The sequence below is a fragment of the Phascolarctos cinereus genome, unplaced genomic scaffold (assembly GCF_003287225.1).
Source record: "Phascolarctos cinereus isolate Bilbo 61053 unplaced genomic scaffold, phaCin_HiC Scaffold_4;HRSCAF=312, whole genome shotgun sequence".
Lineage (NCBI taxonomy): Eukaryota > Metazoa > Chordata > Mammalia > Diprotodontia > Phascolarctidae > Phascolarctos > Phascolarctos cinereus.
Window position 1 is genome coordinate 290,860,322 of NW_027555847.1, and position 26,732 is coordinate 290,887,053.

At 39.0% G+C, this 26,732-nt stretch overlaps 1 protein-coding gene across 1 annotated transcript in view; it reads left to right on the forward strand.

Moving 5' to 3' along the window:
• The first annotated feature begins 3,194 nt into the window (after nucleotides 1-3,194).
• The window catches only part of RIOK2 (RIO kinase 2), a 35,056-nt gene continuing 11,518 nt past the window's right edge, over nucleotides 3,195-26,732 (forward strand). The window contains exons 1-6 of the mRNA XM_021009158.2: nucleotides 3,195-3,319; nucleotides 5,862-6,000; nucleotides 11,438-11,554; nucleotides 14,320-14,495; nucleotides 18,076-18,164; nucleotides 18,746-18,937. Coding sequence (XP_020864817.2) covers nucleotides 3,254-3,319; nucleotides 5,862-6,000; nucleotides 11,438-11,554; nucleotides 14,320-14,495; nucleotides 18,076-18,164; nucleotides 18,746-18,937 — 779 coding nt within the window. The 5' untranslated portion in view covers nucleotides 3,195-3,253. The remainder of the gene's footprint in view (nucleotides 3,320-5,861; nucleotides 6,001-11,437; nucleotides 11,555-14,319; nucleotides 14,496-18,075; nucleotides 18,165-18,745; nucleotides 18,938-26,732) is intronic.

A 26,732-nucleotide genomic window follows, 5' to 3' on the forward strand; every position in this document is an offset into this window, starting at 1 on the left:
TTTTCCTTGCATGAGTTCTTTCTAAAATACTCTTTCAGGCAAGCATATATTTGGCATTGAAACAATATGGTCAGCCCATTTGCGTTGTCTCTGCAGCTTGGAGTTCAGCTCAAGAAAGGATCTCAGTGTCAGGTACCTTATCTTGCCAGGTGATCTTCAAAATCTCCCTGAAACAATTCAAATGGAAGCAATTTAGTTTCCTGGTATGGCACTGGTATACTTCCAGGTCAGACAAATATACAACAATGAGGTCAGCACAACAGCTCTGTAGACTTTCATTTTGGTATGCAGTCTAATACTTCTTCTCTCCCACATATTTTTTCAGAGCCTCCCAAACACTGAGGTAGGTCTGGCAATGCATGCATTAATCTCATTTTCAATATATACATCCCTGGAAAGTATACCGCCAAGGTAAATGAACTGGTCCACAGTATTCAAAACTTCTCCATTTGCTGTAATAGATGGTTCTACATATGGATGGTGTGGCGCTGGCTGGTGGAGAACCTGTGTTTTCTTGGTGTTAATTGTTAGGCCAAAATTAGCACAAGTAGCAGAGAACTGATCCATACTTTGTTGCTTCTCAGCTTCAGAGGCTACATTGAGTGCACAACCATCTGTGAACAAAAAGTCACATACCAGCTCTCCCGCCACTGTAGTCTTGGCTTGTAGTCTTTTCAAATTAAATAATTTATTATCAGTGCAGCAGTTGACTTTGATGCCATTTTCATCCTCACTGAAGACACCTGATAACATTGCTAAAAACATCATGCTAAAAAGCATGGGAGCAAGAACACAGTCTTGCTTCACTCCACTGGTGACTGGGAAAGCTTGAGAGCATCGTCCATCATCTAGAACCCAGGCAAGCATGCCATCGTGAAATTGACGTACCATACTGACAGACTTTTCCAGGCAATCTAATTGCTCTTATGGCTGACAGTATCAAAGGCCTTGGTCAGATCAACAAACATTGTGTACAGACCATTGCTTTGCTCCTGACATTTCTCCTGGAGTTGTCTGGCAGCAAACATCACATGGACAGTTCTTCAGCCCTTTCTGAAGCCACACTGGCTCTCAGGTAGATGACCATCATCAGGGTGAAGGATAAGCCTATTAAAGAAGACTCTGGCAAAAATCCTTGGTACATTCAAGGTCCAGTGTTCCTGGAAAATATGACAACTCAAAATGACAAGTTCAGGGTACCCTTTAACATTCCTCAACCTTCCAGAGCCCCGTTCCTAGTTATGCAATGAGAATTCTGCCTCGGTGGGCCACAGATGAAAGAGGTAGATAAAGTTAAAGATCATTCAACTTAATGTGGGGGAGGAGAGTAGGAAGATGAGTCAAATATGTGCTACAGTACAGGTATATTTTCAAATACCTTATATAAAGTTTATAGTATATTTGATATCCCTTGTATATAAGCATACAAATCAACAAATATTTATTAAGTAACTACTACATAAAAGGCATCATGCTAGGCACCAGAGAGATAAAGAAAAAATGAAACTATCATTGCCCTCAAAGAAATCCTGGTTTGGAGGATAAAGCATGTACACAGATAAGTATGATAAAAGGTCAGTATTGAAGGAGGCAAAGGAAAGATTAAAGTCCTCTAGAATGAATACCTTCAGGTGGGAGATAAGTGAAGATTTCCCAGAGTTGAGCCTCAACGGAAGAGGAGAATTAGGGTTGGATTATACAGTATCTTCCAGGCATGGAGGACAACCTGTGGCAATGCATGGAGCCACAATGTTGAGTTCGGAAAATACCTAGTAATCCAGTCTGGGAAGAAGAGTCTGTGAAGGAAAATAATGTGAAATGAGCTGGAAAAGGTAGGTCAGAGTCAGATTATGGAACAGCAGCCTGAGGAATTAGCAGTTAATCTATACAGGGAGTTACTGAAAGCTTTTCCAGTAAGTAGTGACACAGAGCTGTACCTTAAGAAAATTATTTTGGCAGCTGTGTAAAAAAGATCAGCTGGAGTCAGAAGGACCTGAGTTCAAATTTGGTCTCCGACCAGACACTTGAGGCTTATTAGCTATGTGACCCTGAGCAAGTCACTTAACCCCAATTGCGTTGGGGAGTAAAAAAAAGATCAGCTGGAGAGGGGAAGAGACTAGAGGCAAGAGGCTCTTGGGAAGGTGTTCAATTCAACAAACATTTATTAAATATAAGATACTGGAATATGAAAACAAAAAATAAAATGTCCCCACTTTCATGGACTTTACAATTTACTGGTGAATACACTTACACAAATAGGTGTAAAATAATAATCCTAATGGCAATAGGATCATTGTTAGAGCTGGAAGGGACTTTAAAAGATTATGGGATCCACTCCCCTCCTTCCTTTTACAGAGAAAGAAAACTCAGGCACAGAGAGGTTAAACAACTTGTCCTGAGTCACCTAGATGGTAAGTATCTGAGACATGATTTAAATCAGGTCTTCTGCACCCCAGATCCAGCAACCCACAGCTGCTCCATGCTGCTTCACCAGAAAACTCACATCTACATTGTGTTTTAAGCTTCACAATGTACAACTCCTTTGCAACAGAAAGGGTCCTGATCCCCATTTTACAGATGGGGATCAGAGTTGGGCTGAGAGAGGTGACACGATATGCCCAGTGTGCACAAGCTGGTAAATGTCACCTCCAGGATTCGAATTGGGACTCCCAAATCCACCCCCTTTCCAGTACACAATGGTGAGTCTAAACCACTTTGACCAGCATTTTATCCAGGCAGATGCTACCAGGGGCCTTGACTTTTCCTCCAGGTTGATTTTATTTTACTATTCATTTATTTACCTTAGATTCTCTAAGTCCAAAGCCCTCAGCCTCGTCTTTCTCTCTCTCAGGGTCTTCATGAGACCGCGGTGCCAGGCGGGAGCAATAGAAGCTAACCTGAAAAAAACTGCTCCGCCCACCACTAATCAATCTCCCGGGGCCGCCCCGGCAGGACGCTTCACCTAGGCAGCCAATCCTGGCAGATTAAAAAGAAGTCTTCCAGAAAGAGCGCCTTTTTACGTCCATGGATTAAATTCCGATTCTTTGATTTACCGTGACAAACACTAAATTTGTTATCCTGCCCGCTCACCGAAATCAAGAACAATGCTTATTTTTTTATTTGAAACGGAAATCCTGGGGTTTTATATATCGACAGGGACCTGGAAGCCAAAGGACGCATGCGCCCCAGACGCCTTCTCGCTCGCGCACGCGCGCTGAGAGCAGTCTCTCGCTGGCTGTTTCTTGGAGCAGCCATGGGGAAGGTGAATGTGGCCAAGCTGCGCTACCTGTCACGGGACGACTTCAGGGTTCTGACCGCGGTAAGACCCGGCGTGCGCCGATCCCGACATCTGCCGACCCCAGCCCAGCGGCCGCGACCTGGGCGCGGGCCGGGGATCCGGGTCGGGAGGAGGAAGGGAGCGAATCCACCGGGACAGGCTGTCCCGGAAAACCGGGCGGGCGCTTGTGGTGCCGCGAGTCCGGCCTTCCCAGGCCCCGGGTGGTTTGGATCGGCTGGGCGGCGCCCTGCTGGGAGCGAGCGGGGGCACAGCGAGGGGCAGCCGGGGGATGTGCTGAATCCCGGCCCGCCCCCGGGGGCTCTGGTACCGGCCCCTTGAGCTTCCGGGCTCAGCTGTTGTGTATGAAACACTTGGAAGGTTTGCAACGCTCTCACGTGTGTTCTCTCCCGTGGTCGTCACAATTACCCTGCAATATAGAGGGACTGTTGTTTTTCTTCCATTTTACAGATGAAGAAACAGAGGTTAAATCCGTCAACTAACATTTTCTAAGCACCTCTTATTTTGTCAGACGATCTTCTGAAGGGCAGCGAGGTGCCTGCCCTGGAGCCAGGAAGACTCATCTTTCTGAGTTCAGATCTGACCTTAGACACTTAGTATCAATAGATGTCCTGGTCTTTTCCTCACGAATGCCTGAAAGTCCTTTAAAATCATGAAATGTGCATTTCACACCCAGCTTTGCTGAGTAGGTTATTCTTGGTTGCAAACCCAGCCCTTTTGCTCTTCAGAATACCATATTCCATGCCTTTTGAAATGCAGAAGCAGCTAAATCTTGTATTACCCCACTGTAGCTACACAATATTTGAATTCTTTCTAGTTGCTTGTTATGTTTTCTCCTTGACCGCGCAGCTTTGAAACTTAGCTATAATGTTCCTGTGAGTTTTCATTTTGGGATCTCTTTCAGGTGAATTTTTTTCAATTTCTGTTTTACCCTCCAGCTCTTAACTTAGGTCAGTTTTTCTTAATTTCTTTAAGTATGTCTAGACGGTTGTTTTGATCGTGACTTTCAGATGATCCAGCAATTTTTATATTATCTCACTTTAATCTGTTTCCAGGTCATTTTTTCTAATGAAATATTATATGTTGTCTTCTATTTTTTCATTCTTTTGGTTTTGTTTTGTTATTTCTTGATGTCTTATGAAGTCATTAGCTTCCTTTTGCCCAATTCTAATTTTTAAGGAGTTATTTTCTTTAGTAAGTTTTTGGACCTCTTTTTCCAATTGTTCATAATTTTCTTACATTACTTTTATTTCTTGCCCCAGGTTTTTCCTCTGCCTGTCTTACTTGATTTTTAAAGTCCTTTTTAAGCTTTTTTTGAGAATTCTTTTGGGGCTTGTGACCATTTTACATTTTCTTTGAAGCTTTATAAGCAGCTGTTTTGACTTCATTGTCTTCTGAGTTTGAACCCTGATCTCTATCACCATAGTTACTATCTATGGCCAAGTTCTTTTTTTTTAATGGTCTGTTTCTTAGCTGTTAACTTTTTGTTAGGGTAGGGGAAAGAAGTGAGTTTCAGTCAAATTGGGAGGGGGACAAGTAGGGTTCAGGGCCCTGAATCATAAAAATGAGATTACAAAATTAGTTGTATCCAACAGGTACTCTTTGTTGTCCCTGAGCCAAGACCAGCAAACCCATACCACCACCACTGCCACCCCAAATATCCATTCACTCCTCTGCCCTGGAACTGATGTTCCTGTGAGTGACCACAACCAGGCCTCTCCATGAGCTGAGCCCCACCTCTCTGACCTTACCCAAATATGGTTGCCACTGCTCCTCCCATAGCCACAGCCTGGGGCCACATCCAAGCTTCTGGGCCCCACGTCTAGTGTCAGCAAAGGGACTGCACCCTCTGCAGTCTTCCGTCATCAGCTGCCCAACCACCCCAACTTTCCTGGGTGAAATTTCCCTAAACTGGTACAGCTGCCCCCAAGGCTTGCTTTTGTTACCATAGCATTTCACCCCAGCCATACCACCACTGTGTGGGCCAGATCTTTCCTATTGTCCTAAGTTATCTTGGGCTGGACAACTGCTTTACCCTAACTTTTGAATTATTTTTGCCATTCTAAAATTCAATTTGAGGTGTTGTTTTAAGCAATTTGAGAGAGCCAGATAATTTCCTGCCTTATTCCACCATCTTCCCACAATCCATCTTCAAAGGAATTTTTTGAACCAATAAACATTCATTAAGCACTTGCTGCATGCCAGGCACTGAGCTAAGCTTTCAGGTGTTCTTGTTTGTGTGTTTATATGTTGGGGTAGTAGAAGGGTTATTTCTATCAGCCTTCCTGCCCTAGATTATCTTGTAAGGCTGAAAGTGAATTACCTAATTTGAACTTAAGTTACCCAGCTTTTGCGGTAATGAGTTGTTTTGTGGCTTTTGAAAAGATCTATTTTAAAGTTCAAAATTTATATCATTTAAAAACTACTTCTCAGCTTCTAGTGCATTAAATAAAACGACATTTTAAAAGAGCTGCGATGATACATTTGTGTTTGTTTTAGCAGTTAGAGAAAAATCGTTTTAGAAGCTGCATATATGTTGTTATTTGTTGTGTGTTTTTAACTTCAGGTCGAAATGGGCATGAAGAACCATGAAATAGTTCCTTGCAGTTTGATCGCCTCCATAGCCAGCCTTAAACATGGTGGTTGTAATAAGATTTTGAGAGAACTGGCAAAACATAAGCTCTTAGCTTATGAACGAACTAAAAGTAAGTATTATACAGTTCATTTTATGAATGCATATGTAACATTGACATGCTTTTTTGGATTCTTTAATGTGAAACGAATCTGATTTTTCTCAACATAGCCAACTCCTTAAGATGATGTGGGTCAGCCTCCATTTCTGACTTTGTGGCTAAGTCCAAGAGTTTACATAGGAAGATAACATAGGACAGGGATTCTTGATATTTTTTTTGAGTCAGTGGACCCTTTTGGCAGTGTGGTAGAGCTTATAAACACCTGAGAATAATGTTGGAAGGTTTTTTTTGGTTGGTTGGTTTTTGCTCTTGGTGAGGCAGTTGAGGTAAGTGACTTGCCCAGGGTCACACAGGTAGTAAGTGATGTGTGTCTGAGGCAGGATTTGAACTCAGGTCTTCTTGACTCCAAGTCCATAGCTCTATCCACTGGGCCACCTAGCTGCCCCAGAATAATGTTTTAAATGCACAAAATGCATAGTATTATAAAGGGAACACTTATTTGTAATTAGTTATCAAAATATTTTTTGAAAGCTAGTTCACTCGACCTTAGGTTAAGAAGCTGTTACAGAATTTAAGTGACTCACCCAGAATGATGTAGCTAGTTAGTGTCATCGGCAGGATTTGAGCCCTGATCTTGCAGACTTTAAATCCAGAACTTTGATCCTTTATGTCTCTTACCAAATACATCATTTGTACCTCTCTGCCTCTTGCCATTATTTAGATAGCAACTAGAAAAAAATGTTAAAAGCTTCATGTTTTATTGTTCATATTTGTCTCCAAAGATCTGCTTAAAGTCTCTGGGATTTTAGGACTATTTTTAGAAGTTTTGATGTTTGGGTTTTAGTGTTTTTTTTTTTAATATAAAAAAGCATTTATTATAAACACTGAATAGTAAGACTTTCCCAGCAGTATTGAAAAATTGCCAAGAAGTTATTATAAGAAGTTCATCATACTACAACATAATCTTAATAAGCATTTCTGCTCTGATCATTCAACCTGCCTCGTTTAAATCTAAATTTCCTTTCTTGCAGTGTTTATACACTCATTCTGTAGCTCCTGTCGAAAGAGATAGAACAGCACACACTTAGTCCACCTAGTGGCCTACTTTTTTAATTGTGTCCCAAAAGGAAGAAAAGGATGATCTGCATTGAAAAAGTAATTCCCATGTTCAATCTACTGAGGAAGTATTTTGTCTTTTGCTATAAGAATGATTGTATCTGGAAGGAGGAGAGGATGGCCTCTTAGAGGAGGTGGTAGCTAACCTGACTTTTAAAGGAAGGTAAGGAACCTAAGAAACAGGACATTCTAAGCATGGGACATGCCTTTTTAAAATATATGAAAGGTCACGACTGAAGAAGAAATAGTTTGGCTGGAAAATAAAGTGTGTGGAAAGGAGTCATGTGAAATAGGCCTGGAAAGATGGGTTGAAATCAGCTTCACAAGGGTTCTAGGGGTTTATTGTGCCTTAGGAAGATTAGTTTGGACACTATAAAGAGAAACAGAAGAGACTAAAAGAAGAGAAACTAATTATGGGCCTATTACAAAAGTCCAGGTGAGAGACAGTAAGGAGCCAAATTGGTTTTTTGGCAGGTGGTCAGAAGGATTTAGAAGTAAGAGATGTTGGAAGAGTAGAATCAACATGGGAAGCAGCATAGTACAGTGGAAAGATAGCTTGTTTTGGTGTCAGACCTGCATCAGATCACATTTTTGATATTTTCTATCTGTCTCCTATCTGGGCAGGTTGCTTGATTGCTCTGGATTTTGGTTTCTTCATCAATAAAATTGGAGGATTGGGTTATATCAGGCCTGTATAAGCTGCGGCCTGCATGCCGAAAGCAGCCCACAGCTGTAGGTTGTGCAGGTCTGGGTTATGTTATCACTGAGATTCCTTCTAGGAACTATGGCTAGTGTACTAGACTACTCTAAGTATACGATATGGGGATTAAGAAAGAGGAAAAGTCAAAGATGACTAAGGTTATGAATTTGGATGACTGAGAGGTACACTCAGTAGACATTTGTAGATGGTAAGGTTTTGTTTTTTGGAATGTCAGCAGAGGGGAGATAATGGTTTCCATTTTTGAAGCCTTTGGAGATGAGGTGCTAGAGTTCAGGAGAGAAAATAGGGATGGATATATAGAAATTTGGAATCACCTGCATAGACATTGGAACTGATAATAACTAATATTCATATAGTGCTTTAAGTTTGCAAAGCACTTTACGTATATTATTATCTCTTTATATCCTTACAGCAGCCCTGTGAGGTAGGTACTATTTTCATCACCATTTTACAGATAAGGAAGCAGCCTGATAGAGGTTGTTATTTCCTAGGGTCTCACAGCTGCTAAGTATATGAGACAGGAGGATATTTTGAGGGGGTAGAACCACACGACAGGGGTCTTATTTGTTTTAGGGATGAGAGAAGCCTGTAGATGTTTGTAAGGAGTGTGGAAGAAGTAGTCAGAAGGGGGAGGTTGAAGAAGGGAAGGGTGATGAGAATGACTGTCATGGTCTGTTCCTGAAGGAAGAGGTGGAATCAAGGGCAGACATAGGGTGGTTGGCTATGTCAGAAAGGACTGCCTCTTAGAGATTAGAACAAAGGAGAAAAGATGAGTGAAAATGTAGAAGATTGGCAAGATGTAAGGTAGGGGAGGTGAAGATTCCAAATGAATGGCCTGGGCTTTCTGAACAAAGTGGGCAGGAAGGCCATCTGTTGAAAGACAGGATGAATAATATTAGGGGCTTTAGGAAAAGATTTGGAACAGCTGGTATAAATAACATGAGTATCAGGGAATAAATGACCTTTATGTAGCACTTTGACTCTACAGTGTTATTTTATTTGGTCCTCAGTGCAACTCCATAAAGTAGTTAATACAGATATTATCTCCAAAGGATAATAGTGTGGGCTTGGTTGCGATTAAGTAACATAAATTCCTTATGAACTCAGTAAGAATAGCTTCGTGAATTCCTGTAGTGGCAGGAGTAAAAGCAAAGAAGGTGGGTGGTGGGAGTTACCCAGACTTGGTAATTGGCAAGGTGTGAACTGCAGGAAAACATCACTGGCTAGGAATTGGTGCTCTAGGACTGTGTTTAACTGAATAACTGATTAATAGTATAACTACTATGAAGAGAAGAAAGTGAGGCCAAAGGAGGGGTGAAAAGCTAGGAGATCTTCAGGGAGTAGAATTGAAGTCAGAATAAGGACAAAAAAACTAGTTCTCAGAACAGAAAAGCAGAGGAAGAAATTCAAGGATCATATATTATGATTAAGAGGGATAATTTCAGAGTTCAAAATCATGGAGATGTTGCGGTGTGAGAGGTTGAGAGGTTGTGACCCCTCAAAGACCGGAATACAGGACGGATCGTCTGGAATGAATTCACAGATTCAAGCATTCTTTAATTCAAGGTGGCAAAGATTTATTGTTAGGCTTTTCAGCGGGCAGGGATTCTTAAGGATCCTGTAAGAGACTGAGAATGCAGCTAGGGTTTACATGGAAAAGAGCATGGGAAAGTAATGCCAGGAACACTGATGAGGTAATCCAAAGGTTCAGGTGTCTTTGGGGGCTATGGATGGGAAAGTACAGGGAGTATACTGGACAGGGAGGGAGATGACAGAGGTATGGATCTTTGGAGTCTGGCAGGAGGAAAAGGCTTTGGGCTGGCCAAGGACAAAACTCCTTGGGCTGGGCAAGGCACCCCTCTCCCTCTGTCTTGACGAGAGAATGTTCTGCAACAAGGGAAAGCTTTCTTACAAGACAGGAACTACTAAGGAATTGGGAGGCTTCCAGAGACATGATCTGAGTGCTGGGGCCTGAGCAGCCCAGCTCTGTGTAGCTGTACCAGGGAGAGAGATAAGAGTCGTGCTGAGGCCCATGCATGAATAACTGCTAGGCACAGTGTCCTTGGGCTGGGGAGTGGTTGTCAGAGACAGTGTTTCTGAGGCCAGGGAGAAATTGGGGTACAAGCGCAAGCACCCAAACACAAGCGCCACAGCACTCCATCAGAGATGGCACAGGTTAAAGTGGTGGTGAGATCCCTAGTGGTCATGGGAATTGAGAATATTCAAGGGGACATTAAGAAGTATGTAGAGATGACTGAATTCCTCAAGAAAGGTGTGAGAATGACCCTGGAAGTGGCAGATAAGAACCACGTACGTGATGTGGTCCAACATAGTGATCCTTGAAAGAAGAGAATCTGAAAGCAGCAGGGGAAGTAGTGGAGAGCAATGTGGATTTTGGTTCCTTCTGACTCAGTGTGTGGGAGAAGGAGCCTCTGAGAAAGGACAACCAGTACTGGAAAGAGAGACAGCAGATGAGGGAGCTCCTGAAGAGAGCCAGGTTTCTGCGAGTGTAAGAAAATAGAATGATACTGAGAGAAAAATCTAAAGTAGAGAGTAGAATTCTCAACAACAGAGTGGGAACATGAGATGGCCTGTATAATACGAGGAATTATTTACATATTATTTTATCCCCACTACTAGACTAAACTTCATGAGGGCAGAGACTGTCTTTCTTCTCTTTCATATTTTCCACACCTGCCTTACGTATATTTAGCAGGCACTCAAATCCAGCAGTCTGACAGGAGCATTGTAGTTAAATCAAAGCCCTGGGCTTTAGTTGTGACTGTTACTTTCTCTTATGACCTTTGGCAAGTCAGTTAACCTCAATTTCCTCAACTGTAAAAGTTGGATAAATGATATTTGTACAACCTTTCGTCTAATGGTTTCCATATACGTTGAATTCTTTGGGGAAAGCATACTGACAGTACAGTGCAGATTATTATAAAAATAATAATTTTTACTTTTTAAATATAAACCAGAACCATTACCAAAACATGAGACTATCTAACTGGGGATAGAGCCTCATTGTTCTTCATTTCAAAACTAAATAGAGAATGGATGAACCAACTCATATGTCAACATCATGGAATATTATGGGAGCATCAGTGTGATATAATAGAAAACACATACTTATCTGAAAATCTGAACATGTGGTTTCAAGTCCTGGTTCTAGTCCTGTGACTCTGGGCAAGTTTTCTCTTCAGTTCACTGTACCTCTGTTTTCTCATTTGTGAAATAATAGTAGTTGTGAGGAAAATACTTTGTAAGTCTTCAAAAAGCTATATGAATATGAGGTATTACTAAAAATATGACAATACATTGTAGCTGCTAAATGGTAATTAGTGGCAGGTGGATATAAAGGATAGGCAGATGCCTATAAGGTCAATGTAAGTAATGCTTTTTAATATAAGCAGAACATATCCCCAAAAAGTATGTAGTATAGCGTCTGTATTTAGAAGGGGAAAAAAACAGTTAACATTAAAACTTTATCAAGAGATCCTCAAGGAAAAAGTATGTATTTTAGAAAGAATAACATAAGAATTTGAACTCATTAACAGACATGATATAGAGCAATATGTAACTAAAAAGAATTTTCATTTTTTCTTTTTTCAGCTGTCCAAGGCTATCGGTTAACAAATGGAGGTTATGATTACCTTGCTTTGAAAGCACTTTCTTCAAGACAGGTGGTAGACTCTGTTGGAAACCAGATGGGTGTTGGCAAAGAATCAGGTAATTTTCTAAAATGTTGAATTCCTTTCTTTTTTTTTTTAATTAGCTTCCCTTTTCCTTTATTCTTTTTTATCTTTCTTCTGCTATGTGTAAGTGTATAAATAGAGTGGTATCTGTGTAGAAAATAAAGGAAAGACTTCTTTAGTTTTCTAAGTTACACATTTTTTCCAGATATTCATAATTAGTACCATAGACTTAGAGCCATAAGGGTTAGAGGTTATCTTGTCTTGCCCTTTCATTTCACAGATGCAGAAAATGTTGGCCCAGAAAGGTGAAATCACTTGTTTAAGGTCACACAGATATTCAGTAGCAGATCCAAGATTAAAAAGCCTATAAAAAACTCTTAAAAGCTATTCATGGGTTTGTTTTTATGTTTTTATTTTGTTTTTTAGTTATCAGTTCCAATTTTTTCCCTCCTCCAACCATAAAGAAGATGGGGATAGGGAGTATTAAAAAAATATGTATATACAAAACAAATTCCCCCATTAGCCACTACCCCAAAAAAAGGAAAGAAAAAGAAGAAAATATGCTTCAGTCTGCGCTCTTGAGTCCATCCACTCTGTCTGGAGGTGAATAGCATGATTCATCAGATTCCTTTGGAATTGTGGTGACTCATTGTGTCAGTTACAGACTATTTCACAGTTGATTGTATTCACAATATTGCTATTATTGTGCAAGTTTTTCTGGTTCTGCTCATTCCCCTCTGCATCAGTTCATACGTCTTCAAGTTAAAGCTACTCTATTTGTAAGTAGTCTAGTATATTGTCTTCAAATGTAATATATTGATTTTGTTTTTCTTTATTTTAAAAAAAATTACTCTTAAATTTTGTCATGATACTAAACTGTTATCTTGTAAATCTTTTAACAAGCAGTTATAGTCAGGTGAGGATATTCAAAATAAGTGAGTACCCAAGGACCATAATTATTTTCATTTGAACAGTTTTATATCATATGAGGAAAGAAAGATATCGTCTTATAGCAGGCCTGCACAACCTGTGGCCTGTGGGCCATAAGAAGCCTGCAAGCAGGCCAAAGGATTTCACGCGACCCTCGAAAAATGTAAAGGGTATTTTTCTCTATGTTTTTATGGGCCACCCAAAATCTTTTGCAGGCCGCAGGTTGTGCAGGCCTGTCTTATGGTGTCTTAGAATGTACATAAAAACTGTTCTAAAAATAGCACTAAAGGAATTTCTAGTCTTCAGTGCGTTGGACTTGCGCTCTTAATTCTAGAAAAATAGGCCAATCCTTTTACCCTTACAAGATGTGACATCATTTTACCTCTCTGAAACACAGTTTGTCTGTAAAATTGAAGTGTATAATAAATATTTAGCTCATGGAATTGTGAGAATCAAACAAAAAAAACAATGCTTAAAGCACTTTATAGACCTTAAAGCCGTAGCTAGTAAAGCAGGGTACAAAGTACACCCAGAGTGAAATCCGTCATTGGTAATAATTGATGTAAATCTATATTTTAAATAATCTTGATAATTTCAAATTTATTTTGTCTGTCTTGTCAGATCTTAATTGATTCATCACTATTTTTAACCTCATAATGTGACTGATAGCTCATAGGAGTAGAATGTTAGCTCTGCCATTTCATTGTGCTCACAGAGATTTCTTTACAACGATATTTATAACATTTGTCTATTTTGAAGGCTAATTTAGATAACTGAATAATATCCATAAATCCACTTACCCAAGAACACAGAAAACTGTAATATTATCACAATTCACTGAAAATGAACCAACAGGTAAAAGTCATCCTTAGTCCCTCTGTGTTAGGGAACTCCTCAGTCTTCCCTGAGAAAACCTCATGTTTCATACAAGACATGTATGACTGGCATGGTCTGACATGCAGCCTAACTGAGGGTACTGCTGTCAATGTGTATTATTGTAAAGCTTAATTTAAGATAATAAATATAAATAAAAGTTTTCTTTGCAGCACATCCCACTTTAAAGACCACTGCAGTGCTCTTGGCATCAGCTGGGTATGAGTGGAACATGAGGACTGTCAGTCATCTGCCTGTCTCATTTCATGATTGGCCCACTTTCTTTACCAGTTATAACTAGCTATCTCTGATGACATCCTTTATACCATTTCTCTCATAATACTATTTATCGGTTGAAGATGTGTATTCAGTGTCTGTTATTCTGCAACTATTGGTATTCAAAAAATAGGCCTTTTTTTCAGGGAGAAAAGGCTCTGAGCAGTTTTTCAAAATCTGTCCGCCTCACTCTGTTCTGCCTGTTTGATTTTGAGCCAAACTTTTTGCTCAGTGTTTCTTCAGGGGCCTCTAGGCGCCGCAGTGGATAGAGTGTGAGCCTGGTGTCAGGAAGACTCATCTTCCTGAGTTCAAATCTGGATACCTTCTAGTTACGTGACCCTGGGCAAGTCACTTAACCTTATTTGCTCCAGTTCCTCATCTGTAAAATGAGCTGTAGAAGGAATGGCAAACCACTCCAGTGTCTTTGCCAAGAAAACCCCAAACAGGGTCACAGAGTCAGACACGACTGGAACAACTGAACAACAAAATGTCGTCTCTTCTAGGTATATGTACTGAAGGACCTGTTCTTTGGTTTCCCTCCACTTATAGATTGACGTGATATGGACAGTAGGCTTTCTAATTACCTATGTTAGGAAATGTCATTTTTACAGAAAAAGAAATTTAAATAGAGTAATGATGGGACGTTAGAATTGATTTAACTCAAGGGGAAGAATTACTCTGCATGTAATAATAATGACTTTTTCACTCTTTGAACTTCAGATATTTATATTGTTGCAAATGAAGAAAAGAAGCAGTTTGCACTGAAGCTTCACAGACTAGGAAGGACTTCATTCCGTAATTTGAAAAACAAACGTGATTACCACAAGCACAGACATAATATGTCATGGCTTTATTTATCCCGTTTGTCTGCCATGAAGGAATTTGCCTATATGAAGGTACTTGTAATTATAAATATTTGCACTCACTTTCTCATATTTCTTCCTTAGCTCTGTGCAGCAACCTGAGATAATTATTGGTACAAATTTTCTGCATATTCATTATGACTAGCCAGATAGTGTTAATATGGTGGTTTGAGGGTCTGTGATTGCTAAGTTAATTGGTACAAACATAGAAATCTGGATTCCCAGTTTATCTCCTAAGATTCCTAAAAAATAAATCTCCTGATTTTCAGGAAGATTCCTTAAGGCTGAAGTGAGCAGCCTCCACCCATGGAGAGTGAAAGCTGTAGAAAGGCCCCCCTGCTGTTCAGTGCTCACCTCCATATACATGTTTTGTGGGGATGAGGTTAGCAAAGCAGAAGTAATGAGACCTCTTTTTGCTTGGGCCACAGAAAGAGAATAGGCAGCCATGTTAAGACCCTGGAGCCCAGAAGTAATTTTATGGCCTTGGCATCTGCAGAAGTGTCAGGCAAAAATAAGGAGAGTACCACTTGATTTAGCTTCTCTTTAAGCTGTGGAATGTAATCTGATTAACAGAATTTTAAACAAGTTTCCTTTAAGGCTACTCCTCCACCTAGCTGCTTCAAAGTTCCCGAACCATTCAGGAATTGTTCTTCAACTTCTCATTGTGATGACAGAATCTTGGCACAACAAACGGTGGGGAATTGATTTTTAAAAGCAAAATTTTTTTTCTGTGTCATGAGAATTAATGTCTTTCAGTCAACCATCTGCAAGTATTTATTAGGCTGTGTGCTAGTGTCTGGGCAGGATATAAGTGTGAAGAATGAAAGGATCTCTGCTGACAGTGAGCTTCCATTCTGACTAGGGAGACAACAAGGACACATGAGAACATATAGAGCTAACAAATACAAACATATACAAAGCAGCTACACACAAGGTAGTTTGGACATACCAGCTAGACTTTATGCAGATGATGGTGCATGAGCTGCATCTTAAAGGAAGAGCCAGCATTTGTGAAGCAGAGGTAAGGAGAGAGTGCATTCAAATCTGTGGAAGGTCAGGACAAAGGCTTGGAGGTAGGAGACAGAGTGCTCTAAGAACAGCAGGAAGGCCAGTTTTGCTGGATGGCAGAGTTCAGGAGAAGGGAGTAATAGCCTGTGAGTCTGGAAAGATACATTGTTTTCCTTTGTGATCTCACTTACCTAAGTTTTTTACATAGCACAGTTGAATTGCTCAGGTTTCAACTTAATTGAAATTCCTTCCCTCCTCTCTCATTTCCTTCTGCTTATTCCCATTCTTCTTCTGTAGGCAAGATGGTAGTTTCTTTAGTAGCTCCTATGTCCAGTGGCACCTTTAACAAGGTCTTCTATCCGTTGCCATCCCTCAAAGAAAATCCAGTGAATTAAAATCTAAATTTACAAAAGAGGTAGATAGACTAGACGATTTCTATAAAGTATAGGAAGCTTCTGTAGTACCTTTTAAATTATTAAATTTCAACTTTTGGGGAGCATATTTGTTGCTTAAAACTAGTGTATATTTTGTATGTTTTGATATAGTTATGCTGTATCTCATAATGGAATGTAAGCTCCTCAAGGACAGGAACTGTTTATGATTTTTCTCTATGTCACTAAGTGCTTAGCAGAGTCACCAGCACAGAAACTTTTAGTGTATGTTTGTCTCATTTAAGACATAGAGCTAGAGCTGAGAATATTACAGGCATGGGGAAGACAAGCAGAGACACAGAGGTAGCTAAAAAAGCTAATATGGTCTTGGACTGAGTTCAGGGAGGCTTATTATCTGGGAAAAAAACCTGGATGACTATTCTGGGGATGTTGTAGGAGACAGCTCTTGTCCAGATGCAATTGTACTAGATCATGTCTAAAGTTCTTTACATCTCTGAGATTTTATTTTAGAGAACAGTGAATGTCAGGGCATCAACCCTGGTTTCTGAAACCATCGCCACAGGGCTGAAGTTGGGTTAGTGTATTTGCTTGATGAAGGGAGGAGGAAGAAGCAAGCTCTCTCTACTTTGCTACCAACCACAGCTGCTAGGAACTGTCTCTGGGGGCAGATTGTTGCTTTTAAAAATCACTTCCCCGTTGTTTGCTGTACCAAGATTCTGTCATCACAGTGAGACTAATATTACTAAAGAGGGAGGAAAAAACACTGACCAGAAGATGAAGAACAGTTCCTGAATGGTTCAGAAACCTTGAAGCAGCTAGGTGGAGCAGTGGACAGAGTGCTGGACATGCTACCAAGAAGACCCGAGTTCACATCCCCTCTCTGATATTTACTTAGCTCTGTGACCGTAGGCAAGTCATTCTCTCTATTTCAGTTTCATCATCTGTAAATTGGGAATAATGATGGAACATCTGTCTCACAGGATTGTTGTCAGGATCCAGTGAGACAATATATGAAATACGCTTTGCAAATCTTAACACATTATGTAAGTGTTAGCTATGATATCATTAAAATATATGTAGGTGTAGAGACCACTGGATAGAAATGGCTTCTTTTTATAAGCGCCTAAGTAAGAAGTAGGGAAACTGGCACAACCATAAGGTGAATATTTTGGTACATACTAGATGTTTAATGACTGAATGGAGAAGCATTTGCTTAGCTCTTGATTACAGTGCAGAAACCTTTGCTAAATGTTTGAGGTACAAATAGAAAAGCCAGATAGGCACTGCTTTCAAGAAGCTCAGATTCTAAAGAGGGAAGACAGCATATATAAGTGGCTTCAGCTGCATAAGTGCATAAAGCTTAAATGCTTTTTGATTAATAGCATTTGTTTTTAACACTTTAAAGTTTGCAAAGCACTTTACATATGTTATCTCATATGCTCCTTACAACAATCCTGTGAGCTAGGTGCTATTTTTATCCCCTATTTACAGATGAGGAAATTGAGGCTGAGAAGGGTTGTGACTTGTGTTAGAGTTATTAAGTGTCTGAGACAGATTTGAACTCATGACTTCCTAACTCCCTGTCAGGTGCTCTATCTGCCTTATCACTCAGCTGATTCCTGTAATAGATTGTTCAAACAAATAAAATCATAAATTAGAGACTAGGGCACTACAAGTGTTAGAAGAATAGCAGCCTGAATAGTGTGATTTCTCTACCCTAAATCAAATTCAGCTGACACAGAAATAATCTCACTGGAAACTGGCATCCCAAATTAGTCCTTTACCATTTTCTTTCATTTCAAGAAATGTCCTATACTTATGCTTGGCAGCAGAAGTAGAGAGTGGGAGAAATGTGCTTAATAGTAATTCATATGGATTGAAAAAGAATCAGAGTTTTGGTTGACTGCAAGTTCAGTATATATGATGGTAGGAAGTGGTTTCCCCAAAAGTCAGTGTTGTCTTAGGTTGCATTCGTAGAAACACATAATAAAGAACTTAAAATATGTTAACACCATACTTTAAGCTGGACAGAAAGGGACCCAAAATACTTGAAAGATGTTCATGTGGAACAACACCTACTAGTATATCTCCAGAGGACAGAGCTAGGCTTAATGGGTAGAGGCTAAAAGGACCTAAGTGTTAATCAGCTGAGCTGGTATCTCATTTTGAATATTGATCTCCTCCTTAGCTCTCCATGCTTTTCATTCTTTCAGGCACTCTATGAGAGGAAATTCCCAGTTCCAAAACCAATCGATTATAATCGACATGCAGTTGTCATGGAACTCATAAATGGTTACCCTTTGTAAGTATTATTTTTAAAGCATGAATTCTTTGTAAACAGTGTTCTAATTTTTTAAAAGAACTAACTGTAATACTACTTTAGTGACTTTAAGATTGATTTTAAAAGAGTGAACACAAAGATAGGTTGCAAACTCAATTTTGGTTTGAAACTGGGACTTTATAATACCTGGTAGCCGTAACATATTTCAGAATACACTGATATATTGTAGAAAATGATGTCAAACTCAAATAGAAATGGATCCTACAGGCTGCATATTGACTTAGAAAACCATAAATTAACATCTGTATTGTATTGTTTGTTTTTTGTTAAGCCTTCTCCAATTTTAGTTTTATCTGGTTCCTGCCTCAAGGGCAGCAAGTTTATATCTCTGTTCTAGAGAAGTGCCCTAAATTCTGAAATGTATCTTCCAGATCTTTTATTCACTTTTATTCAGGTAAACTGCCATCATGATCGCAATCAAATAGTAAATTAGCATTTGAGTGATACAGTACATTAAACAGTATGTGTGTGTATGACTTCTTGAAGTGACAAATTAAAATTGTCTGTATTAATGCTTTGCTTGCATTTTTAAATGGTATTAGGTGCCAGGTACATCATATTGAAGATCCTGCAGCAGTATATAATGAAGCAATGGAACTAATTATTAAACTTGCTAATCATGGACTAATTCATGGTGATTTCAATGAATTCAATCTAATGCTGGATAAAGATGACCACATAACCATGATTGACTTCCCACAAATGGTCTCAACGTCTCATCCAAATGCAGAATGGTATGTACTGAAATGTCTGGATGCTAAAATTAAGGTTGATTATTGATCAGTCTTTTTTAAGATTACTTTCTGTTCTTTCCTAGTTTTCTACCATAGCATTTGTGGTAGACAGTCACAGGGTCATAGATCTAGCTGGAAAGGACCTCAGGGGCCTCTAGTACAGCCCCTTCATGATGAGGAAACTAAGGGCAGAGAGATCAAGTGACTTCTCTCAAGTGACAAAGGTAGTAGATGACAGAATAAGGTTTGAAATGAGGTCCTCTGACACCAGAGCCTGTGAGTTTTCTCCTGGACTACGCCCTTCCTCAGTCTTCTCCATGTTATTTACCATCGGGTTTTAAAAGTTCAGAACTGCCTTGCACATAACTGAATTAAATTGAATTATGGAGGGGAAAAGTGTCCTTTTCAGAAGATTTCAAACTGCCAGCATTTAGAATAATTAAGATTTTTTTTTCCCTCCTAGAAGGGATCATTTTTGTTATTAATCATATAAACTAATCCTCTGTATAAATTTGATTCAGTGTAGTAGAAACTGGGGAAGAGAATATTTTTTTCTTGGGGACATGTACATGTAAATATGTATACTTTTTCAAATCAGAAAATTATAATCAAGAATTCCAGTTACTCCATTGAGTGAGAAGGCCATGGTTTTAGATTGAAGTTAATTTCCCTGTCTATGAAAATAATCACAATTTTTGCTTCACTAGAAATTTTTTTCCTTTTAATGAGTTATTTTTGTAATAAGTGGACAGGATCAATTTATGCCACATGTGAGGAACAACAAGAAGGCCAGAGTGAGGGAAGGGGAGACATGGATCTGGAAGCTGGAAAGTTAAGGTTAGGGCCACATCATAAAGAATTTTGAGATCCAAACAGAAGGGTTCTTATTTGGTCCTAGAAGTAGTAGTTAGATATTGGAATTCATTGGTTAGGGGAGTGATATGATCAGACCTATACTTAAGGAAAATCATTTTGACAGTTTTCTTGAGGATGGATTGGAAGAAGGAGAGGCTTTAAGCAGTGAGACCAGTTAGGAAACCATTGTAATGGTTAAGGTGAGAGGTGATGAGGCCCTGAGCTAAGGTGGTAACTTTGCAAGTAGTGAGGTAGGGTCTAATTTGAGAAATGTAAAGGTAAAAAAACCAGCAAGATTTGGCAACTGATTCGATGTAGAAGATGAGGCAGAGAGAGAAGGCAAGGATAAATGGAGGTTATTAACTCAGAAGACTAGAAAACTGATGGTGCTCCTAAAAGTGGGAAAATTTGGAAGAGAGAAGTAGGTTTGGGGAGTAATGAGTTCTCTTTTGGACATGTGGCATTTGAGATCAGGAAAGACTAAGTAAGGCTGGATGTTTAGCTCTGGGAGTCATTTCTATTAAGAATATTTATACTCATAGCAGCTAATGAATAAAGAGCTTAAGTGGTCATACGGTAGTGATCAGAGACATACTTTCAATCTAAGTCTCTTTAATCCAAGTCTAATGTTCTCTCTACTTCACTTTCCAATGTTGTAATACAATATACTGCACCAAGAGGATGTAGAGGGGGGTTCTTAACTTTTTTTGTGTCGTGGGCCCCTTTAGTAGTCTGGTAAAGTCTGTGGACTCCTTTTCAAAGTAACCTTTTTTAATTATTGAAATACCTAGGCTTACGAAGCAAACCATTTATATTGAAATACAGTTATCAGAACCTCTGAAATCTATCCATGTCAAGAAGCCCTGATGTAGAAGGAAGAAATGGCCTGGGCCAGAGCACCAGTTAGAGGGTGTGATTGGGAACATGAGCTAACAAAAGAGACTGAGGAGGGGAAGGGGTCTGTCGGTGGGAGGAAAACTAGGAAAGAAGAATCTCATGAAAATCCAGAAAAGAAAGAGTATTAAGGAGTGATTGAATGAATAGTCCACAGTGTCAGGTGCTGCAGAGCTGCTGAAGGCTAGAACAAAGTGAAGGTCATCAGATTTGGCAGTTAAGAGATCAGTGTTGAGACTTCCGCTTCCGGGAGCCAAGATGGTGGAGTGAAAAGGTAGTTGCTCTCACTCTCCCCTATCAACCTCTGAAAACCCAGAAAATATCACCCCAGAAAAAAAACCCTGGAACACCTGAACTAGAAGAAAGACGGGGAGCAGCAGTGCAGCAGCCCAGCAAACGGGTCTCCCAGTGCCTCAGCAAAAATAAGGGAGGCAGAACTACAAGGGGCCCCAGGCAGATAAGTACCCTGCTGCATTCATCTGAAAGGAGGTGAAGAAAACAACCTAAAGGCTTCCTAAAGCCCTGGCCTTGCTGATTCCAACCCAACACCAGGTGAGCTGTCGGAGCCCTGCAGCCTCCAATTGTGAAGAAATCCTGAAGCCCAGGTGGTAGAACAGGCAAATACCAACACCTGGACCTCCGAGTGCCTCAGTGAGGGTGGGGGGAACCTGTGGAAACCAGCTCAGAAAACCACCAGGTGCCTCAGCACTCTACCACAAAGGAATCTCCCAGTGCATTAGCAGAAAGAGGGAGACAACACTGCAGGGGGCCCCAGGCAGATAAACACCTGCAGCACCCATCTAAAAGGAGCTGAAGAAAGCTAAAGGAAAGGAAAAGCAGGCAACCTAGAATTGCCTGAAAGTTCCAGCCTTGCTGATTCCAGCCCAACACGAGGTAAGCTGCCAGAAACCTACAGCCTCCAATTGCCAGCATAAGAGGCCCCAGCACACAAAGCCAGTGACCAAGACCTAGGCTCCCAACACAAGAAGCTTGGGTCAGTACCCTCTGTTCCCCAGCAGGAGAGCTCAATCTCTTTAAAGGCCAGGGAATAAAGAAACACCATGAGTAAAAAGAAACGTACCATAGATTCATATTATGAGAAGAGTGAAGATCAAGACAGAAATTCTGAAGAGGACAACATTGTCAACAAACCCACATCTGCAACAACAAAAGGGAATATGAACTGGTCTGAAGCCCAAAAAGCCTTCTTAGAAGAGCTCAAGAAGGATTTTAATAGTCAAATGAGAGAGGTAGAAGAGTCCTTCAAAAATACAATTGGCCAATTGGAAAAAAAATACACTGAAGAAAACAAGTCCCTAAAAAACAAATTGGCCAATTGAAGAAGGAAGTACAAAAACTAACAGAAGAAAACAATCTGTTAAAAACTAGAATTGGACAAATGGAAACTAATGTCTCTATGAGAGAGCAAGAATCAGTCAAACAGAAACAAAAAAATGAAAAAATAGATGAAATAAAATACCTCATCAGTAAAACAACCGACCTGGAAAATCGACTCAGGAGAGACAATTTAAAAATTATTGGACTACCTGAAAATCATGATGAAAAAAGAGCCTGGACAGTATCTTTCAGGAAATCATAAAGGAAAACTGCCCTGAAGTCCTAGAACCAGAAGGGAAAATAACCATAGAAAGAATCCACTGATCACCACCTGAAAGAGATCCCAAATTGACAACCAAGGAAATAATAGCAAAATTCCAAAATTACCAGATGAAAGAGAAGGTGCTGCAAGCAGCCAGAAAGAAATTTAAATATCATGGAACCACAGTCAGGATTACACAGGACCTTGCAGCTTCTACATTAAAAGACCAGGGCATGGAACATGATATTCCTAAGGCAAAGGAGCTTGGAATGCAGCCAAGGATCAATTACCCAGCAAAAATGAGCATCATTTTTCAAGGGAGGAGGGATATTCAATGAAATAGGAGACTTCCAAACTTTCCTGATAAAAAGACCAGAGCTCAACAAAAAATTTGATCTTCAAGTACAGGACTCAAGAAGGACTTAAAAAGGTAAATGGGACAGAAAGATACAATATGTTGTTAATAAGGGGGGGGCTGTTTAAACCCTACAAGGGAATATGACACTTGCAACCCTTGAGAACTGTATTGTTATTACACCTGTTAAAGGAGTATACATAAAGAGGGTGGATATTAGTTGACTTTGATGTAATGATAAAAAAGAATCTAATCAAGTGGGTTAAATGGATCCAAATAAGTGGATCAATCTGATCTTAGAAAATGTACTGAGAAAGGAGGAGGCAGACAAGGGTAAATTACATTACAGGAAAAGACACAAAATCCTATTACAGCAGAGGGAAAGAAGGGGGGGGGAGCATTGTTTGAACCTTACTCTCATCAGATTTGGCTCAAGAAGGGCATAACATAATCAGTTAGGTATAGAAATCTAACTTGCCCTATAGGCAGTAGGAGGGAAAAGGGGAAAGAAAAGGGAGGGGGAAAGAAGGGAGGGAAGAAGCAGTAAGAGTAAAGGGGAAGAAAAGGGAAAGGGATAATAAAAGGGGGAGGGACTGAAGGAGGCGTGGTCAAAAGCAAAACACTAGTGAAGGGGGAAAGGAAAAAGGAGAAAGAAAAGCATAAATGGAGGGGAAAGGATGGAGAAAAAGATAGTAATAACTGTGAATGTGAATGGGATGAACTCTCCCATAAAACAGAAAGGGATTGCAGAATGGATTAAAAACCATAATCCTACAATATGTTGTTTACAGGAAACACATTTGAAAAAGAGTGACACATACAGGGTAAAGGTAAAAGGCTGGAGCAGAATATATTATGCTCAGCTGAAGTAAAAAAGCAGGGGTAGCATCCTGATCTCAGACAAAGCAAAAGCAAAAATAGATCTAATCAAAAGAGATAAGGAAGGAAACTACATCCTGCTAAAAGGCACCATAGACAATGAAGTAATATCATTACTAAATATATATGCACCAAATGGTATAGCATCCAAATTCTTAGAGGAGAAGTTCAGGGAGTTACAGGAAGAAATAGACAGCAAAACTATACTAGTGGGGGACCTGAACCTCCCCCTCTTGGCACTAGATAAGTCTAACCACAAAATAAACAAGAAAGAAGTTAAGGAGGTGAATAGAACATTAGAAAAGTTAGGTATGATAGACCTCTGGAGAAAACTGAATGGGGATAGAAAGGAATATACTTTTTCCTGGCAGTACATGGCACATACACAAAAATGACCATGTACTAGGGCATAAAAACCTCACAATCCAATGCAGAAAGGCAGAAAATATTTAAATGCATCCTTTTCAGATCATGATGCAATAAAATAATATGTAATAAAGGGCCATGGAAAGATAGACTAAAAAATAATTGGAAACTAAATAATCTAATCCTAAAAAATGATTGGGTCAAACAACAAATCATAGAAACAATCAATAATTTCATTCAAGAGAATGACAATAATGAGACAACATACCAAAACCTATGGGATGCAGAAAGCAGTTCTTAGGGGAAGTTTTATATCTCTAAATGCTTACATAAATAAAATAGAAAAAGAGGAGATTAATGAATTGGGCATACAACTAAAAAAACTAGAAAAAAAAACTTAAAAATCCTCAACTAAACACCAAATTAGAAATATTGAAAACCAAAGGAAAAATTAATAAAATTGAAATTAAGAAAACTATTGAACTAATAAATAAAACTAAGAGCTGGTTTTATGAAAAAACCAATAAAATAGATAAACCTTTGGTTAATTTAAAAAAAAAAGAAAGAAGAAAACCAAATTACTAGTATCAAGAATGAAAAGGGCGAAGCTACCACCAAGGAAGAGGAAATTAAAACAATAATTAGGAATTATTTTGCCCAACTATATGCCAACAAATTTGACAATCTTAGTGAAATGGATACATATTTACAAAAATATAAATTGCCCAGATTAACGAAGAGGAAGTAAAATACTTAAATAACCCCATCTCAGAAAAAGAAATTGAACAAGCCATTGATGAACTCCCTAGGAAAAAATCTCCAGGGCCAGATGGATTTACATGTGAATTCTATCAAACATTTAAAGAACAATTAATTCCAATACTATATAGACTATTTGGGAAAATAGGTGAAGAAGGAGTCTTACCAAATTCTTTTTATGATACAAATATGGTGTTGATACCTAAACCAGGAAGAGTCAAAATAGAGAAAGAAAATTATAGACCAATTTCTCTAATGAATATAGATGCAAAAATTTTAAACAAAATACTAGCAATAGATTGCAGAACTTATCACAAGAATAATACACTATGACCAGGTAGGATTTATACCAGGAATGCAGGTTGGTTCAATATTAGGAAAACTATCAGCATCATTGAGCATATCAACAAAAAACCAACAGAAACCACATGATCATCTCAATAGATGCAGAAAAAGCTTTTGATAAAATACAACACCCATTCCTATTAAAAAACTAGAAAGCATATGTATAGAGTTTTCCTTAAAATAATAAATAGCATATATCTAAAACCTTCAGCAAGCATTATATGTAATGGGGACAGGCTAGAAGCATTTCCAATAAGATCGGGGTGAAACAAGGATGTCCATTATCACCACTGTTATGCAATATTGTACTGGAAACCTTAGCTTTAGCAATAAGAGAAGAAAAAAAATTGAAGGCATTAGAATAGGCAAAGAAGAAACAAAGCTATCACTCTTTGCAGATGACATGATGATATACTTAGAGAATCCTAGAGAATCAAGTAAAAACTACTTGAAATAATAAACAACTTTAGCAAAGTTGCAGGCTATAAAATAAACCCACATAAATCATCAGCATTTCTATATATTACCAACAAAGCCCAACAGCAAGAGATAGAAATCCCATTTAAACTTACTGTAGACATTATAAAATATTTAGGAGTCTGCCTCCCGAAACAAACCCAGGAACTCTATGAACACAATTACAAAACACTTCTCACACAAAATCAGATCTAAATAATTGGAAAAACATCAGTTGCTCATGGGTAGGCCAAGCTAATATAATAAAAATGACAATCCTACCTAAGCTAATTTACTTATTCAGTGCCATACCAATCAAACTACCAAGAAATTATTTTATAGAGTTAGAAAAAATAATAACAAGATTCATTTGGAAAAACAAAAGGTCCAGAATATCAAAGGAACTAATGAAAAGAAATGCAGGGGAAGGTGGCCTAGCAATTCCAGATCTTAAATTGTATTATAAAGCAGCAATCATCAAAACTGCTTGGTACTGGCTAAGAAATAGGGGGGTGGATCAGCGGAATAGGTTAAATATGCAAGACACAGTAGTCAGTGACTATGATAAACCCAAAGACCCCAGCTTCTGGGATAAGAACCCACTCTTTGAAAAAAACTGCTGGGAAAACTGGAAAAGAGTATGGCAGAAACTAGGCATAGACCCAAATCTCACACCATATACCAAAATAAAGTCAAAATGGGTTCATGACTTAGATATAAAGGCTGATACATAAGTAAACTGGGAGAACAAGGAATAGTTTACCTATCAGATCTATGGAGAACAGAAGAATTCATGACCAAACAGGAGATAGAGAACATTATGAAAAGCAAAATGGATAATTTTGATTACATTAAATTGAAAAGTTTTGCACAAACAAAGCCAATGCAACTAAGATTAGAAGGAAGGTAGAAAATTGGGAAAGAATTTTTACAACCAGTCTCTCTGATAAAGGCCTCATTTCTAAAATATATAGAGAATTAAGACAAATTTATAAGAACACAAGCCATTCCCCAATTGATAAATGGTCAAAGGATATGAACAGACAGTTCTCAGATGAAGAAATTAAAGCCATCTATAGTCATATGAAAAAATGCTCTAAATCATTATTGATTAGAGAAATGCAAATCAAAACAACTCTGAGGTACCACATCACACCTATCAGATTGGCCAACATGACAAAACAGGAAAATGATAAATGTTGGAGAAGATGTGGGAAAATTGGAACACTAATACATTGTTGGTGGAGTTGTGAAATGATCCAACCATTTTGGAGAACAATTTGGAA